At 34.0% G+C, this 20,042-nt stretch overlaps 2 protein-coding genes across 2 annotated transcripts in view; both read left to right on the forward strand.

Annotated features, from left to right (window-relative positions):
- LOC109336093 (TMV resistance protein N-like) overlaps positions 1–3,996 on the forward strand; it is an 8,334-nt gene extending 4,338 nt beyond the window's left edge. The window contains exons 2-4 of the mRNA XM_019572472.1: positions 300–1,404; positions 1,705–2,004; positions 2,099–3,996. Of these exons, the coding sequence (XP_019428017.1) occupies positions 300–1,404; positions 1,705–2,004; positions 2,099–3,640 (2,947 nt within the window). The 3' untranslated portion in view covers positions 3,641–3,996. The remainder of the gene's footprint in view (positions 1–299; positions 1,405–1,704; positions 2,005–2,098) is intronic.
- LOC109336094 (TMV resistance protein N-like) lies at positions 7,883–12,286 on the forward strand. Its single transcript, XM_019572473.1, has 5 exons — positions 7,883–8,286; positions 8,554–9,673; positions 9,779–10,087; positions 10,178–11,713; positions 12,184–12,286. The coding sequence occupies exons 1-4, from the start codon at positions 8,258–8,260 to the stop codon at positions 11,663–11,665; spliced, it is 2,946 nt and encodes a 981-aa protein (XP_019428018.1). The 5' UTR covers positions 7,883–8,257; the 3' UTR covers positions 11,666–11,713; positions 12,184–12,286.

Consider the following 20,042-nt stretch of genomic DNA (forward strand, 5'->3'; position numbering starts at 1 on the left):
TTGGTGCTTTTTCTCTTATTTGTCACTTGAGTGACTCTTTCCTCGCTTAGGCGAGACTTGCAGTATTCATAATCTTCACCCTTCTTCTTTTTCTCCTCTTTTCTTTATTTATTAACCTGAAACAACAAAAACACAATAAATTCCTAAACAGAGCAAGATTAACTAAGTTATCAAGAAATTGTACACAATTATAACATAAATGCATACTAAGTGCCCCACAAATCATGTACAATTTTACTACAATTTGGCACTTAACAATAGTGTACATTTAAGAACATATGCATTTGGTTCTTTGCTAGGAACGATTCTGAACTCATCAAGAAAATTGTCAAAGATGTGGAAGAAAAGAGGAACATAGTGTCCCTTTATGAACTAGGAGGAGAAATAGAAGACCTTGTAGGAATTGACAAATTATGTGAAGATGTGAAATTTTTGCTAGCAAAAGAACAAAAAACAAATTGGTTACTAAAACATGGTCAAGTAATTGGAATTTGGGGAATGGCAGGGATTGGCAAGACTACAATAGCTAAAGCTGTGTTTTGTCAATTATTTCCCCAATATGACAGTGTTTGCTTCTTGTCAAATGTAAGAGAAGAATCGAAACGACTCGGACTAGCAGATTTGCACGATAGGCTTCTTTGTGAGTTACTAAAGGATGAAAATCCCAAGTCCACATTCATTAAGAGGAAGCTCAGTAGTAAAAAAGTTTTCATTGTACTTGATGATGTGGATAGTGCAGATCAAATAGAGGAGTTATGTAGAGAATGTAAATATGCAGGTCCAGATAGTAAACTCATTATAACAACAAGAAATAAGCATTTGCTCGCTGCAAGAATTGATGAGGATTCTATCTATGAGGTCAAAACATGGAGCTTTGACAAATCTATGGAGCTTTTTAGGCTGCATGTATTCAAGGGAAAGTATCATCAAAAGGGTTATGAGGATCTTTCGAAAAGGGTCGTTGAATATGCAGGGGGCCTTCCATTAGCTTTAAAGGTTTTAGGTTCAAATCTTCATTCAAGAACTGCTGAATTTTGGGACAGTGAATTGAGAAAGCTCATCACTGATCCCAATGACAAAATTCAAAATGTGTTACAAGTGAGCTATGATGGATTAAATAGGCTAGAGAAAAAAATATTTCTAGACATAGCGTTCTTTTTCAAAGACGAGCGTGAAGATTTTGCTCTAAGGGTACTGAATGCTTGTGGCTTCCATGCTACTAGTGGAATGAAGGTCCTTGAAGATAAAGCTCTTATAACCATTTCAAATAGAAAGAGAATACAAATACATGACTTGCAACAAGAAATGGGTTTGAAAATAGTTCGTCAAGACATTGAAGATCCTGGAAAGCGCAGTCGGTTAAGGGATATTGAAGAAGTTTCTGATGTACTTGAAAATAAAAAGGTAAGAAAAAAATGTGCTGACTTTTTTTCTTTTCTTAATTAGAGATGCATTGGTCCCTAAAAAATGAGACATTCCTCTAATTAGTCCCTGCAAGAAATTTTCATTTCAGTCTATGAAGTATGAAAAATCAGTCAAGTTGGTCTTTTTTAGTTCTGTTTTCATCACTCAAATTATCTCCATAAAGGGTTTTACACTGTCGAAGACTAATAAGAATTTTCCTTTCCCATCATTCAGGACCAATTTGAGTACTGACTCTTGCTAATTTGATACTTCTTTTTATTTGTTTTCTTGTTTTCCTAGGGGAGTGATGCAATTGAAGGCATAAAACTAGATCTATCAGAAATTGATGATTTCCATCTGAATGCTGACACATTCAACATGATGACTAATTTAAGATTTCTTATATTGTATGTCCCATTGGGTAAGAGATCAGGAAATGTGGAGTATCCTAGAGTCTTTAATAAGTTTCCTGCTAAGTTGAGGTATCTTGAGTGGCATGGATACCATTTAAACTCTCTTCCACCAACTTTCAATGCTAAGATGCTTGTTGAGATTCGCATGCCATGCAGCAATGTTGTAGAACTTTGGTGGGGTGTGAAGGTAAGGCATAGATATGCAGAATCCTTACGTTTTTGTTTAACTGAAACTTGAGGAACTAGTTTTTACAATGACGTAACCTTCTCACTTGTTGCAGGATGTTCCGAATTTAGTAAGGATTGATTTAACTGAATGCAAACAGTTGAAGAATCTACCAGATTTGTGTAAGGCAACAAAACTTCAATGGGTGAATCTATCTGGTTGTGAAAGTTTGCAAGATGTTCACCCGTCTATTTTATCTCTTGACACTCTTGAAACTTTGATAGTGGACAACTGTAAAAAATTAAAGTGTCTTAAAGGTGAGAAGCATTTAAAATCTCTTCGTACGATTAGTGTGGATGGTTGCACAAATCTCAAGGAATTTGCAGTGTCATCTGATTCAATGACAAAGTTGGATTTAAGAAATACAGGAATTGAAAAGCTCAACTCATCAATTGGGCGTCTAACAAGACTTACATGGCTCAATTTAGAGGGTTTGAGACTTAGGAATCTTCCCAATGAGTTATCTTATGTACAACATCTTAAGGAACTTAGGATTTCTAGTTGCAGACTAGTAATTGACAGACAGAAGCTACATGTCCTATTTGACGGCTTAAGAACTCTACAAAAACTGCATTTGAAGGATTGTTGTAACTTGCTTGAACTCCCTGATAACATCAACAACTTGTCACACTTATATGAGCTAAGACTAGATGGAAGCAGTGTGAAGATGTTGCCTGAAAGCATCAGGCATCTTAAAAATCTTGAAATTCTGTCCTTAAAGGGTTGCATGAAGCTTCAGAGTCTACCAGAGCTTCCACTAATTATTAAAGAGTTTAATGCTGTTAACTGCGGGTCATTGGTGACAGTATCCACTTTAAACACTTTTGGAAAACACATGATAGGGAAGGACAAATTCATTTCATTCCAGAATTGCAAGAAACTGGATGGATCTTCACTCTGCCGCATTATGGAAGGTGCCCACTTAACAATAATGAAAGCTGTGACTGAGAATATATATGTAAGAACATATGGTCTTAAAGTCCATAGCTATAATTATACCTCCATAAAGGTTTGTTTTCCAGGAAGCAAAGTTCCCGAGCAGTTTACATTGCAAACAAGAGACTCCTCAATTCCTATTAAATTTCCTTCTGATTCCAAGTACCTAGGCATAGTTTTGTGTGCGGTTCTTTCTCCGTTCGAGGGAATGAAGAAGAATGGTGCTAAAATCTATTGCCAATGCTACTTGGCAGATGGTAGAAAGCTGGGATACGCATCTGCATGGCATCATAAAGCTATCCCTGACTTGAATTCTGATCATGTGTTTATGTGGTATGATGCATTCCACTTCGACAGCATTTTCAGAAGTTATGAAACACAGGTTTCTTTTATGTTCTATCTTACAATTACAAATGATAAGGGGGAACGTGAGGTCTTGAACCTTGGCACCAAAGAGTGTGGGGTTTGCCTAATATTTGATCCACAATCACAACATAGTGCAACCATAACAGAACTTGAAACATCTGATGAGAATAGATGCAATGAAGTAAGGAATCAAGAACTGGGGTCTTGGTTGAGGCACTCTTTCTACTTAGGCCTCTGTTTGGGCACATTCCTTTGCGCTGCTTCGGTAGTGGCAAAATCAAGACACCTTATATGAGGATTTTCAGTGCCTAACATGTTCTTGGGTGCATGTGCAGCACTGCTTGAGACTCCTCTAACATGCTAGAGTTGTCATCTTACTTACATAACATGAAGGAATTTTGTTGTTTCTCTAGGAATCTGTTGAAGTCGTCATCGTACTTAGCTAATCTGAGTTTTTGGCGTCATCAGAGGTTTGTTATTTGAGTTCATGCCTTTGCAAGTGTCACAAGTTCTATTATCTGATATCCCTGTATGATTCCCTGATACCAGGGGAATAAATAATCACATTACTCTATAAAATACCACATTATTTTACATGCAACCACAGTTTCTAATTTTAAAATACAAGGATGAAAAAACAGCTAATACTGACACGAAAATGATTCATGATGTAATCCTCTGGATTAAGGTTCTGTATGTGCAGTAGTTGTATTAGTATGTTTTATTCTGGTTGAATTTTGTTGTTCTGAGTGATTTAATAGTGCATCTAGTGGCAGAAGGCTTTTTTATTATTGTTAAGATGATCCACAGTTATGAGTTTAATTATTAGTGCATGTGTTGCTAGGCAGTTGAATGATTCATTCTAATCAAAGTCTAGCTCTCAACTTTCTTTTTATCCTAAAGAATTATAGGAAGAATGATAGTCATGTTATGATGCAAATATATTTAAAAGGTTTGATCCATTATCAAGATATTTAAAAGGTTGTTGCTTAATGACTACAAGGTCACACATTCACAGGTACAAATCCTGAAAACAGCCTCTCTACTTGCGGGGGTAAGACTGCGTACATTTATCCTCCCAGACCTCACTACATTGGCCACATTTTTATATCATATCTGTGAATTGGAGTCAAAAGCAGCTCTGAAGTTTCATCTTCTGGCAAGAGTGCTGTGAATTTCTCTATTACTTGTGAGGGGTACGGATACAAAGGAATTATGAAGCAAGAAACACAAGGATTATGGTTTAGGATAAAAAAATACCATTAATTTAATACTGTCTTTTAGAACCAAGCTTGCTGATAATTATTTCAATATTGGAAAATGCCTCTTTCCCCACTCCAAGACTCATGTGGAGCTCATTTTGTCATGTCAAAAGTGTGATGCAATGCCTAAGGGGACAGCAAAGGTTGTTCCATATTATAAGATATTTCTATGAGTATTTTCAACCATTAAGGCTTTGTGTTAGAGTCTAGTTTTCGAGAGGAGAGGGAAAGAAATTGCTTTGGAAAATCTCTCACTTAGTTCCCCAAATTTAGGATTTTTCTAGTGACATAATATCAAAATAACTAAATGCAAATTACAGTTGCTTGAGTAATTATTATGGTTGATTGTTTATGCATTACCCTATTGCAAATTATTTTCACTTGGAAGAAAGGTTTACCATAGATAATGATCATACTGCAAACAAATATGATGATATCCCATAAAAAATAAAAAATAAAGGAGATGATTATATCCCATAAATTATTCAAGGACACTTACACTCTGATGATGACTAGGCACTAATTAATTGCAGTGGTGTTGTTTCAATGTGAGTTGTGATGGATGGAGATCAACTGTCCTCAACGATGTTCTATTTCCTGTTCCAAGTCAATTAGATATTAACATGTGGATAAAATAAAAAAATTAAAAAGAAAAAGTAATAAAGTGAGATACTATTTATGACATGTGATCTCTATTCTAGTTGTGGTGCACATGTTCCCAACAATGTCCTATTTCTTGTCCCAATCACTCTGATTGGTTTGAGATATAAAGTGAAACATTATTTGAGACATATGCATGATCTCCATTCAGGTTTAGGTGCTGACCGATGATTATATGTAATTCAAGTGCACTTACCTATAAATGCTGCAGTCACCCCAGTTAATTATTTGCTTTTTCAATTGTTTATAGTTTATAATATAATAATTATCCTTCCATATGTATTAATATGTAATTCATCAGTTGAAAAAGCAAATAAAGAGATATGGCATAAAAAATTGAAAAAGAATAGATAGGTGAAACAATCAAGAAAAATATGAGACCGGGTTTTGTCAATAAACGATGATGTATCATGTAACCCACCCACCTATATTGAATTAGTCATGAAAGAAATATTTTAATGAATCATGAGCTCCTTTAGCACCAAGTTGAAATATTTCTACAATTTAAGATTTATGCATTAATAGTATAAAGTTTTTATACTGTTAATATATCATCTATTATTTATCATTAATTTATATTATTTTTGTTTGAGGGTCTATAGTTGAACATATGAAGAATGTGTTATTGTTGCACTCAACAATTAGTAATACTATATGTCTTCCATTATAAAAAAGTATGATGTTTTTATTAGCTTTAGAACTCTTTAAAGTTTTGCAATGATATTTTTTATTAGTTTTGCAATGATTAAACAATAAAAGATGTTCCTTTTCATGGGTGAGTATGGGCCAGGTTGAAACGGGTTAAATGTTGTTATTATCTGATCCTAAACCTGAAGCTAGCCCGACCCTCAAATATCACCCGAGTCAGCTTTTAAACCTGACCCGACCATAGACACAACTAAACATCATACATACTCATTTTAGATAAAGTCTTCTCAATATTATTTATTATTATGAATATGTAATTTGATATATAAAATGAATATGTATATATATTTTTAATCATTTATATATGATAATTTTTTAGAGAATCAGTAATATTTTTTACTAAAAGAGTTTTATTACTTTTTACATATTTGAATAGAGACACATATAAATATGATGAATATGTGATCATATGACGGGTCAGGTCATGCTTGGTCTTTACCCAACCCTAAATATTATTTGGGTCTAATTTTTAAACTCGAACTCGACCCTAGACCCGATGAGACCCAACTCTATTCAGACTCGATCATGATCGGGCCATATCAGGTAAACGGGTAGGGTCAGGTCCTGCTCAACCCTAATAACAAGTAAAGAAAATGATATATCTTCCAAGTCCAACTTACAAGAAAGTGGCCTATAACATAAGGTTATTAGTGATTATTTTATAAGTGACATTTATTACTTTCTTATTAGTAAAATGATTAATATGAGAATTTAGTATGATGATATAATATTACTCAAACAATTAATTATCTTCTTCAACTTTACTTCAAGTTCTCTCTTCATTCGAGTAACAATGTCTTGAAAATCTCAATCAAAGAGTGTGGGGTCCATCTCATATTTAACAAGGAGGATTAACATCCTATTGGAGTTAGATGGAGAATAAAGAAAGAAGGTTGAATCATATGACATTTTACATAACTATAAGTCAATAATATAATGTGCTATGATACCTTGTTGGTTTGTGTGACAACTAATTTGGACTGATCCATTGAAAAAACTCCCTCCCGTCCTATATTCGAATTAAATTATAGGACTAATCAAGGGGTTGATGCCTTCCTCATCCTGAAATTGCGCTGTCACTTAAACTGCATATATAATATTTAAATTGGCCATGCTGTTTCAATTTGATTAATTTATAGATCAAACTTGATTAATTTGATTTCAAACTTATAGGCTATAATGCTATATAGACTTTATTGACATATATTCAGTAATTTTCTTAGACCATGAACCGGTTGAATTTGTGAGAGTATATTTGGATTAATGAAATATTATTTATGTAAAATTTTAGTTTGTTTCTATTTATAGTTTATATTTATTTTGTTAATTATTATTTAAGTTGTTATTATCTTAATATTTATAATAAATTTACTTATATAATTAAACTAACTCATATTTGAGTTTCATTAATCTTAAAATATTGAAATGAGATTAAAATATCCGGTCAATGAAAAATATTAAACCAGGTTAGAATGAGTTAAATTCATACATCATGCATAATCACATGTCTTGTCTTCTTGTTGGGGATGGAATCCTTCCAGTCAAAGTCAAGACCTCGCCAAGTTGCATTGCCCACATTATGTGTCACCATCTCTTCTCTCTAATAAGATTTATGCTGCTCTTTACACAATATACGAGTATAAAATTTATACATTGTTGTTGTAAAGATTATATACATGCACCCAATTATTTACTATTCATTTAGATTGCTATTTTTTGAAAAGTCAACAACAATCAAATATCAATGATAGATGATATACTGACAATATAAAATTCATAACTGTCAGTATATCCATTTTTTCTCTTAATATATTGATATATTATACATTATTCACTTAAATGATAATTATAAATAAATGATAGATAATATAGTAATAATTATTATATATATTTTTTCCCTCCTTCATGCTTCACTCTGCGAAGCTAGCATCCGAACATATATAGATAATTACCTTGAAAAAGGAGATGAAGTGTGGCCACTGTTGTCCCAAGCAATCCACAACTCACACATAGCCATCATAGTTTTCTGACAAAACTATGCTTCTTCATCATGGTGCTTAAAAGAACTTGTCGAAATACTCCAATGCAAAAAAGACAAGGACCATAGACAAGTGGTTATACCTGTCTTCTATGAAGTGGATCCATCAGATATAAGGTGGCAAAAAGGTAGTTATGGGGAAGCATTCTCAAAATATGAGAGAATTGAACGAGAACATGGTGATAACGAAACCATCCAAAAGAAAGTGCTTGAATGGAAAGATGCACTTACTGAAGCTGCTAATATGTCCGGATGGGACTCTCGTATTTATGAGTTAGTATATCCTACGAATCAATTTGCGAATTGAGTTTTAGAGGGAAAAGAAGTGAAATGAAAGGCTTCTAAGTCATCTCACAAATGTATTTGATGACTATGAAGTCTTCTTCTTTTTTCCTTCATTCCCCTCCAAAATCCAAGTCAGAAACAAACCCTAGAGTAGTGTATGCCTAATATTTTGTTTATTTTTTCCATTGTTCAAAATTTAGTCGTTCTTTTATGAACCAAAAAATTGAGTAGTTTCATTTGTTTTTAACTTTGCAGGAATGATTCTCAAGTTATCAAGAAAATTGTCAATGATGTATTGAAAAAGTTATTCCTAAGGTACCCTACTGAACTAAAAGTTAAAGGGCTTGTAGGAATTGATAAAATGTGTGAAGATATTCAGTTTTTGCTGTCAAAAAACAAACCAAACCAGTCACCAAAAAATGTTGAAGCAATTGGAATTTGGGGAATGGGTGGAATTGGAAAGACAACTATTGCTAGAGATGTGTTTTCTAAACTCTTTCCGTTATATGATAGTGTCTGCTTCTTGGAAAACATAAGAGAATTATCTAAAAAAGACCAACCAAGCAAACTGAGAGCTTTAAGTAATACACTTCTTTCTGAGCTACTTAAGGAAGAAAGTCCAAAATTTAATCCTTCAGGATCCACATTCATTGCAAGGAGGCTCAGTAGTAAAAAAGTTTTCATTGTGCTTGATGATGTTGATAGTTCAAATCAATTAGACATGTTATTAGAAGTATGTGAGTATGCAGCTCCAGGTAGTAAACTCATTATAACAACAAGAAATACCAAATTGCTTGATGGAAGAGTTGACAAGGATGATATATATGATGCAAAACCATGGAGCTTTGATGAATCTTTAGAGCTTTTTTGCTTACATGCATTCAAGCTAAGACATCCTCAAGAGGGGTATGAGAATCTGTCAAAACTAGCAGTTAAATATGCAGGGGGTGTTCCATTAGCTTTAAAAGTTTTGGGTTCAAATCTTTGTTCAAGAAGTACTGATTTTTGGGATAGTGAATTAAACAAAGTTAAGAACTATCCTTATGACCCTATTGAAAATGTGTTGAGAGTGAGCTATGATGGATTAAACCCTTTGGAAAAGGAGATATTTCTAGACATTGCATTCTTTTTCAAAGACGAGAATAAAGATTTTGTGAAAAGGATACTAAATGCATGTGGTTTCTCTGCTACTAGTGGAATAGTTGTCCTTGAAGAAAAAGCTCTTATAACTATTCCAAATGGAGAGAAAATACAAATGCATGACTTGTTACAAGACGGGGGTTTGAATCTAGTTCGTCAACACATAAAAAATCCTAGAAGACGAAGCCGATTGAGGGATATTGAAGAAGTTTCTGATGTACTTCAAATTAAAAAGGTAAGGAAATGAATATGCTCAAAATTTATTTGTCTAATTAGACATGCTTAGAGATAGAATACTTATACTTAAGTTCATACCATTATTTCTTTCTTGATTTGTCAGGGGAGTGATGCATTTGAAGTTGAAGGGATATCATTAGATTTATCACATATTGATGATTTACTTAGCTTGAGTGCTAACACATTCGACATGATGACTAAGTTAAGATTTCTGAAATTGTTTATTCCTTCAGATAAGATATCGGGTAAAGTGATCTATCCTAGACTCTTCAATAAAATCCCTAATAAATTGAGGTGCCTTGAGTGGCACAAATACCCTTTTAAGTCTCTTCCAGCAACTTTTAGTGCAAAGATGCTTGTTGAGATTCGCTTGCCTCATAGTCATGTTGCAGAACTCTGGCAAGGAGTGAAGGTAAAAGTCATTCAAAATAATGTATGCTTTTGATTTTGGTTGAACTAATTTTTTTAAAATTTTCATTGTAATCCTTTTGAATTGTTGCAGGATGTTGTGAATTTAGAGGTGATTGATCTAAGTGAATGCAAGCAATTGAAAAATCTCCCAGATTTGTCTAAGGCATTAAGGCTTAAGTGGCTGAATCTCACTAGTTGTGAGAGTTTGTTAGCTGTTCATCCATCTGTTTTATCTCTTGACACACTTGAAACTCTAATACTTGATGACTGCAAAAAACTGAAGAATCTAATATGCAAGAAGCATCTAAGGTGTCTCAAGGAGATTAGTGTCAATGGCTGCACAAGTCTCAAAGAATTTTCAGTGTCATCCGATGAGATAAAAAAGTTGGATTTAAGCAAAACAAGAATAGAAAAATTGTACTCATCAATTGGATATCTAAGAAAACTTTCGTCGTTAAATCTCGAGTGTTCAAGACTAAAAGATCTTCCTAATGAGTTATCTTCTCTAGGATCTCTTATGGACCTTAGGATTTCTAATTGCAGACTAGTATTGAACAAACAGAAGCTACATGTCCTATTTGATGGCTTAAGGAATCTAAGAGAACTATATTTCAAGAATTGTTGCAACTTAACAGAACTCCCTGCAAATATAAGTGGCTTATCACAATTATACAAACTAAGGCTAGATGGAAGCAGTGTGGAGATATTGCCCTCAAGCATCAAGGATCTTGGCAATTTGGAAATTCTATCCTTAAAGAATTGTGTGAAGCTTTGTCGGCTACCCGAACTTCCACCATGTGTGAAAGAGCTTAATGTCATTAACTGCAGGTCATTGGTGACAGTATCGACTTTAAAGACTTTCGCGGTTGCGATGAAAGGGAAGGAAAAATATTTTTCATTCCAGAATTGCGTACAAAGGGATGCACACACACTCCATTCCATTATGGAAGGTAGTCACTTATCAATGAAGAGTTCAGTGTTTCAAAATGTATTTGTAAGAAAACTCGGCGTAGAGAAGCATGGCTACAATTATAACTTCATGAAAGTTTCCTTGCCAGGAAGTAGAATACCAGAGTGTTTTACATATAGAACAACACAGTCCTCATTTCATGTTTATCTCCCTTCCAATTCCAACTTGTTAGGTTTGGTTTTGTGTGCAGTTCTTTCTCCCTCTCCAATGATAAAGAAGCATGGTGCTAAGATCTTTTGTCAATTCTATCTAGATGGTAAAAAGCTTGGATATGCTACTAGATGGTATCATAAAGCTGTTAGAGAGTTGAATTATGATCATGTTTATATGTGGTATGATCCACTCCATTTTGACAGCATAGTCAGAAATCATGAACAATACTTGTCTGTTGAGTTCTATGTAACCGATGATCCGGGAAATCGTGATGCAATGAAGATATGCACCAAAGAGTGTGGAATCCACTTCATATTTGACTCAGACTTAAACAGTTTCATACAAGAGTTGGACATGGATATAAGGTCCAAGCAGAGCTTAGCATTAGAACTTTCCAAGGAATTGGATATTGAGTTGGAACCAGAGCTGTTATTGGAGTTTCAACCACAAGATTGAGCAACCTTAACAACAACTGAAAGGTTTGAGTGAAGGAATTAGTATCTTTAGTATTGTTGTTGAGTTCTTAATTTGTTATCATCTTAGGCAGTTTTTAAAGACCAAATTTGGAAGTTGGCTTTCTAAATTGTACATTAATATAACTGATTTTGAAAGTCCACAATTTGTTTTTAAAAAATGATAAATTGTGTGGCATACTTCTAAATTATTTTGAAGTCTTAACTGCTAAATTATAAACCGTAGTTTAATCAAGTGAACCCAACCAAGACCACTGATACATACCATGCATATAAATGGCAATTTATCTTTATAAAAACACATGTTTTTAACACAGAAAAAAGGAGTAGAAAGAACAACAAGCAACAAACATGTGAAAGAGAAAAGGAGCAAATATGAGACCAAAGTTGATTGAAAGAAGAGACATAAACAAGAGATGTTGGCACATGATAAAAGAGGGTCTTCTTTTCTCTTGTCATAAAATCAAGCCTACACATCATAGAGGCAAAACCAAGTATTTCCAGTATTGTCTATAACTCTTAGTTGCACCTTGAACTTAAACTAGCTAGTTGCATGAACATGACGTTGAAAACTTCACATATCAATAATACCTGAAAAAGATGCAAGCTCGAGTGAACAATTTGCTTATATCCAACTTCCTTAATATCCAACAAACATAATATCCAACTTCCTTAATATCCAACACAATATACAACCTTAGTTTAGAGTATTTGACCTAGGTTCTTATAAAGGATCTTTGGTCACTCGAGGAATTAGGTCAAATCCCTCTTTGTGCTTTGGATGCTTCTCAAACAAGATTTAAATTTTTATCATTTCATTTAAACATGTATGATGGTGGACAAAGGACAGACACAATTTGAACAAACACGAATCTGGAAGACTCAAACCACAAACTTGAACCACGCCTTAGATGCCAGTCATGATTAACTTGTGTTTCGTAGTGGTGGCTCGTCTGTAGGGTTGGTGATTCACGTTTCTGGCACGGAGGTGGCATGAGAAAATCCAAGTGCTATGAGGTCACATTTAGTTTCCAAATACAAACTATGGACATAAAACAAATCTAAAGACACAAAAAGTCCCAAATTAATTGCACCAAACCCTATACGTTAATTTAATCAATTATCTCTTACTAAACAAAGGCGAAAATGCTGACTTTCTCCATCGAGTCTCTAAGAGACTTTATTTTAAATATACTTTATGCCCTGACCTCGAATCATAGTTTATATAAATCTCATTCCCATATCCCTACTTGATATTTACTTTCAGAAAGATGCTTATCCCTAGTTTATACGTTTATTGTTTTGATTCCAAAGACGAAGAATCTGAACCTAGTTGGATCCTTGTATAAAATCCTTTCGAAGATTTTGGCTGGTAGACTAAAAGGTGTTATGAGTTCTTTAATCTCTCCTTCTCAATAAGCTTTTGTTCACGATAGATATATTTTGGATGCGGCTGTGGTGATTAATGAGGTAATCCATTCTGCAAATAAAAATGGGGATGGTTGTATCTTGTTTAAAGTTGACTTTGAGAAGGCATATGACTCGGTGGATTGGACTTTCCTAGACTACATGCTTAGTCGGTTTGGGTTCTCAACTAAATGGAGGAATTGGATCAATGCTTGTCTCTCCTCGACATCCATGTCTGTTTTGATTAATGGAAGTCCAACGACACAATTTTCTGTTTGAAGAGAACAGGGGATCCTATGGTGCCTTTCCTGTTTCTTATGGTAGCGGAAGGATTTGCTGGGCTGGTTAGAAGAGCTAGATCCATTGGTGCTTTTGACGGATTCAAAATTGGTCGAGGTGATGTTGAAGTGTGTGATCTTCAGTTTGTGGATGATACTATTATTGTTTGCAAACTATCAGATAAAACCTTTGGTGCTTGAAGACAATCCTGAGATGTTTTGAGTTAGTTTCGGGTTTGAAGATCAATTCAAACAAAAGCTCTTTGTTTGGTTTAAGGTTATCGAAGTCGGTTATTTCAGCAGCGGCTAATTTTTTGTATTGTAAGGTTGGTTCTATCCCTTTTCTTTACTTGAGTATTTCTGTAGGGGCAAATCCAAGGAAAATGTCTACTTGGCGGTGTATGATTGAGGTGATTTCAAAGAGGCTTGCTGCGTGGAAATGCAAACACATCACTTTTGGAGGGAGATTAATTCTACTGAATTCAGTGTTATCCATTATCCCTACTTATATGCTTTCTCTCTATAAAGCCCCAAAGAAAGTCTTAGCTAAAATTGTTAGCTTGCAATGAAAATTTCTTTGGGGGAATAAGAGAGGTGGTAAAGGTGTTACTTGGGTGGCTTGGGCTGATGTTTGCAAACCAAAGGAGCTTGGTGGTCTTGGTGTTAAAGATCTTTCTCGATTCAAGGACGCGCTTTTGGGGAAATGGAGATGGCGTAGACTACAGCAAAGTGAGGCTTTTTGGGTCAAAGTAATTAACTCAAAATATAGTACTGACTATAGTGTATATAGCAATATTTCTACTCGAGATGCTGGAAGGATTTGGGGAAGTTGGGATCATCGATTGAAGAAGGAGGCGGGTGGTTTGTTGATAATGTCTGGAAGGAAATTGGGAATGGTCTTCAAACTCGCTTCTAGCATGATGTTTGGGTAGGCACTCAAAGTCTTAAGGTAGTTTATCCCAGATTGTTCAATCTTGCTCAAAACCAGAATGCTTGGGTGGGAGACAACGACCATTGGGATGAGGATGTGTGGGTCTGAGATTTTATTTGGAGGAGAAGCTTATTTGGTAGAGAGGAGACTCTTGCTACGAATTTGTATGTTTTGATTCATAACCATTATTGTAAAAGGAATACTTTGGATACTTGGAAATGGGGGTTAGATGGCTCTGTTGATTATGTGGTTAAATTTTCCTACTTGACTCAGCTGAATCAACAACAATTTCCTTTAGGTAACGTTTTAAAAAAGTGTTGGATTAACTGTGTCCCTTCAAATATTTGTTGCTTTGTTTGGAAGTTGCTGAGAAGAAGACTTCCAACGAAAGATGAGCTATTTAAAATATTATTCTTAGGATCAGCGATATGACTTGTATGTTATGCAATAATCATGTTGAGTCTATTGATCACCTGTTTATATCTTGTGACTTTGTTGCAAGTGTTTGGAAAAAGGTTCTACTCTTGGCTGCAGATTTCTTTTACATTACCATCTACAATTCTTAATCTTTTCAATCTTCATGACTCGCTTGGAAGAGGAATTAATGCTAATCTGTGGCGATTGCTTTGGTTTGCAGTGGTTTAGTTTATCTGGATTAAGCGAAATGAAGCGATTTTTTCCGAGAAGACACCAAACTATGTGATTTATTTGATTTAATTCAAACTAGATCTTGGATTTGGTTCATCAATGTTACAAACAACACTTCTTCTTTATCTTTTACAAAGTGGTGTATGGACCCAAAAGTTTGTATAATTCTGAGTTCTAAGAAGATCATTACTTGATCTTTCTCTTGAATTGGGTGGGCATCTCTTATGCTCATTTTAATACAATTTTTCCTTATCGAAAAAAAGAATGTTGCTTATGAAGTATTTTTTATTTTTATTTGCTATTTTTTATTTTGTAAGTATTATCTCTTTCAACGATGTAAAGACTAAAAAACAAAAAATATTATATAACTTATAAGAGTTGCCACCAATTTAATACGATTATATTCCTTTTTTCCGCTTGCACTAAAATATCAAGAACCAGCTAAGGAACTATTACACAAAAACGACATTTGGTCTTGTGGAGATTTCACTTTTAATAAAATAATAACCAGTAGGTTACCCTCAAAATTATTCCCTTTCTATAAATTGACTCCATTCCCCCCTAGTATTGGTCAACATTGATTTAATTATATGGTTCGATGATGTCTTTAGTTGGAGCTATTCAATTTGAATGAATGGGACTGAGTCAAAGATAATTTAATTGAGTATGTAACATGTAATGATGTTGGCTTCGGATCAAAGTAAGATACACCCTTTAATACTATATGGATGGATTGTGGAAAATAAGGTAATAGTTCACATGTGTGTTCCATTTGAAGTTGGGCCAGGAATGCAAGTAAGAGCATAGGAACCTAAATTCAGCATATCAAAGAATTATTTTCTATTAGGAATGTTATGTGATAAAGACATGTGAAGATCCTTCAACGCGTTTTCTGCATTTACATGTTCACGTTGCATTTGTATCAAATCCTTGGAATCTCTTTCTTATTTGCATTCATTCGTTAAGAAGTGAGTATGTTTCTGGGTACAAATTTGGGTGTCCGTTTATGAGCAAATAATATTCACTATCTTATCCTGATAAAAAAATAGTAACTTTACTATCTTAAGCTTTATAGAAAAAATATAGTATAAGCTATATTATACTATAAGTTACACTTTAATTACTCCATCTTTAATATTAAATAATTATTGAATTAAACAATGTAAAGTTCTTAAGAAAAGGAATAATTTTATTTACAATAAGTTATTTGGTATTTAATGTGAGCGAGAAATTCCAAATCGCTCAGCGATAGATCCAGTCGGTTAGTGTAAGACCTGTTATTGTCAGCTTGCTAAGCGCAAAAAGAGTTCGTTGAGCACCTAACAATCACTCGCTTAACGAAAGACAGAGGATGAGCGAGAACTCTAATCACAAACACCAGAAATCTAAAAAAACCTGTAATTAAACAGTCCATATCTATTATATTCATAAGGAAATCAACATTGACGAAATCTAGTACTAAATCATATCAAGAATTACTCCTTGAAAACACTCCAAAAAAAGCAAGCTTGTTTAAACAAGTGTTTTTTTCTCTGTAAATGTGAGTAACTTTGAGATCCATATGCAAAGTGAGATGAGAGCAGTTGCGCTACTTGTTTGTGAGAACCCAAGGAATCTTAAATCACCCTAAAAAGGCTTGAACCACTAATTGAGAGTCACATTCCAATCAAAGCTTGTGTAACCTCTACTATGAGCTATTTTGATAGCTATCATGGCAGAAAAGAGATCTTCATAGAGGGAGTTCTGATTATAATGTAATTTTACAAAACAACTTATAGTACCTCCACTTCTATCTGTAAAAATACCAACTCCCCATGTTTGTCTTGAGTTACCTTTTTCAGTACCATCAATCTTTACTTTAATCCAACCACACTGAGGAGGAATTCAATCCACTTGTATCATTGAAGGAGCCTTTCGATGGTTAATAGTAATTTTGAAACATTTCATAATAGCAAACTCATTGATGGAGGGGCTTGCAGAATGTTTGGAAGTGGTTTTTATTAAAGATATATGATAGGTTATTTTGGAAAATGACAGTTGGTTAGAAAGTTAGGAACTAGCAAGTTAGGTTTATGTTAGTTACTTGCTTTACAAGCTTTCTTTTCATTCTTTTCTCTTGTATAAATAAGTCATATTGACCCACTTCTTATTCAATCAATTCAATTCATTCAATGAGAATATTATCAATCTTTGTTTCTCATTCTTCTTTCTTTAAGCTTCTTTAAGCTTTCTTTTATACACTTCTTGATTCATCAAGAAGCTTTCTTTTCATGGCTCTTACCATATTTTAACATGGTATCAGAGCATAATTATCTTTTGATAGCTTCCGCTTATGGTTCCATGAAGGATTTCATGGAAAACTTCAACAATCAAGAACATGGTGGTGCTTTCTTTTTCATCTCAATGACCTTCATTAGTGTTATCTCGCTTCTAATAGGTGACAATGCTGCATGTGGCAAGACTATCTTGATTTCTTTGATTGCTCCAGCGTTGTTCTTCAGCATCGAATGTTTCTTTTCAACATATGGCCCTAAATTCTTCACTATCAACTTCTTCATCGACCTTTAAATTCAGATCAAAGGAGTTTGTTTTTGGTCAAGAATTCTTTTCAAGTGCATAAGCTAGCTTCTTGATATCCTCAAGCTCTTCAAGAATGAAGTACCATGACCAATTTATCCTATACAAGATTACATTATTTTCTTATTCTTCATCATTTACCCCTCTTTCTTATTCACCATAGAAACATCTCATTAGGATCAAGATTCTGATCCGTTCTCTCTTTCATCATCAATGGTTGGTTCGCTTCTGTCCATGATGGTTAAGCTCAGATATAACTTTTGTCATGAATGTTTAAACATTGGATGGGTAGCTTCTGTCTATAGTGGTTAAGCAAAGATATAGCTTCTGCTATGGATAGTTAAGTGTTTGATGATATAGCTTCTGTCATGGGTGGTTAAGCATTATTATTACTTTAAATCAAGCTTCAAATCAATTCCAAGCTGGAAAGTAAAACTTTTCACTCTTCTGGTGAAGTATATGTTTTCTTTTTACATGGTAAAACTGGTATAAATTGTATTTTAATAATATTTTAGAACCATATATTTAAGTCCCATATTTGAAATCCAACTTTATTTTGCAAAAGAAGCCTAAGAATAATCTTTCAAAAATTTAATATAAACATTAAATGACTAACTCTAAATAATATTTTCACGTATAGTAAATTAACAACATTTAAGTTAATTAATGGTTAGTCTATATTAAAATGGGGGTGGGATGTAATTCTTTTATAATACACTGTAATTTACCTTTTATTTTTTATTTTAAAAATATCTCTCGTATAATAGAATATATCATCACGCTAAAAATTGTGTATGGGATAAGGCAAAAAAGTAAAATCACCCACTTTAGCATTGCTTTGGAAGTAAATCATACTAGATATATTACTTACATATCAGTCTATAATCACATATAGCAAGTTAATTAACACATAAAAAAAGAGTTATAAAGTGATTTGATAGTTCGGATGAAAGATTTTAAGGAATGGAGTGAAGAAGATTATATTGTAGGTTCGAGTTTCATTCATCGCAAATTGAGAAAATGTTATACGGTGGTATGATGATTAAAGTTGAAGGTTGGAATCCCACTCTAAATATTTTTGTGGTTCTAGAGGATCCAACAACAGGAGAACCTGGAACGGAGAGCTCCCCTTTTTTATGCTCAATTCTAGTATTAAGAATGTTGGTTTTAAGAATGACTTATTACCCTTCTCCGACCCTTCCTATCCAACCTGAGAGCAGGTAGCTAATGTGTTTCGTTTTTTTAATAGGGTTTTATGGTCGGTCTGTGACCTTTGAGATGTCGAAGGCTTCCTTGAGGTGATCTCGTAGTTCCTTGGGTGATCTTGTAGTTCCTCGGTCCATATATTTTCTTTCCTTTTGCCACATTTTGATAGTGCCAATATAAAAAAATTAATTGTTGGAGTCTCACTTAAATTTAGCACTATCATATTCGTTAGCTATAAAATATTAAGTTTAACTCAACACCCCAAGTAAATATCTACTAAAAGTGTCTTGATCTAACTCACCTCTCTTAACACATTTCCCTATATTTCTATTTTCATTCTCTCATCTCACCCTCATTATTGTAATATTTTATATATTTAAGTACTTCAATAAAATTTTTTTTTCTGACAAAGAAAAGGTTTAGATTCATTAGAGCCTGCTAAATGAAAAATAAAATCCTACGAGCAAACGCCAAATATGAAACTAGCTATCGATAGAAAACCAGAAATAAAGCCACATAAAACTAAGCCACTATTTATCTCTATTTGATATCTTTCTTACATGTCCTCTTCTCAAGTTAAAACCCTTCCTCATCTTGCACATCTCTTTATCTTAGAGATTCACAACTTTAGTTGATTTGTTTGTGAGAAGTGAAGCTTTCTGCTATGAATTCAGAGAAGCTAGTGAGCTGTGAGATTTCAAGTGAAGAAACTGATCAACAAGAAGCACAAGATGGCATTGAAGAAACAAAACGTTCTTATGAGTGCACATATTGCAAGAGAGGCTTCGCAAATGCTCAGGCTTTAGGAGGTCACATGAACATTCATAGAAAGGATAGAGCCAAGGCTAAGAAAGAAGTCACACAATTCTTCAATCCCAACAAACAAATTCACAGTTGAGGAATATTCTATGGCCCCTCCTTTTGCTTCAGGATTTCCAAACCAAACAACAAGGCATTACTCTACTTTGGAGTCTCACAAGAACAGTGACATGCATTTTCATCATCCACCAGCACCACCTAACCTTATCAGAAACCAACCTCAATATGCACCACATGATCATCAATATAATTTTCATGGTTCAAGGTCTGGGCTTATAAATTTAAATCAATTAGACCTTATGGGTGCAAATTTAAGTCTCCAAATTGGTCCAAGTAATGTGGATAATAATACTCATCAACTCAGGAGAGGTACTCAGGAAGATAATGAAGTTGATTTGGAGCTTAGGCTTGGCAATGATCCATACTAAAACACATGCCTCATCTTTGAAGGTATATTCATACATTTATTTTCATTATTTCTTATAATTATATTT

This window comes from Lupinus angustifolius, chromosome LG20 (assembly GCF_001865875.1).
Source record: "Lupinus angustifolius cultivar Tanjil chromosome LG20, LupAngTanjil_v1.0, whole genome shotgun sequence".
In the NCBI taxonomy this organism is placed as follows: Eukaryota; Viridiplantae; Streptophyta; class Magnoliopsida; order Fabales; family Fabaceae; genus Lupinus; species Lupinus angustifolius.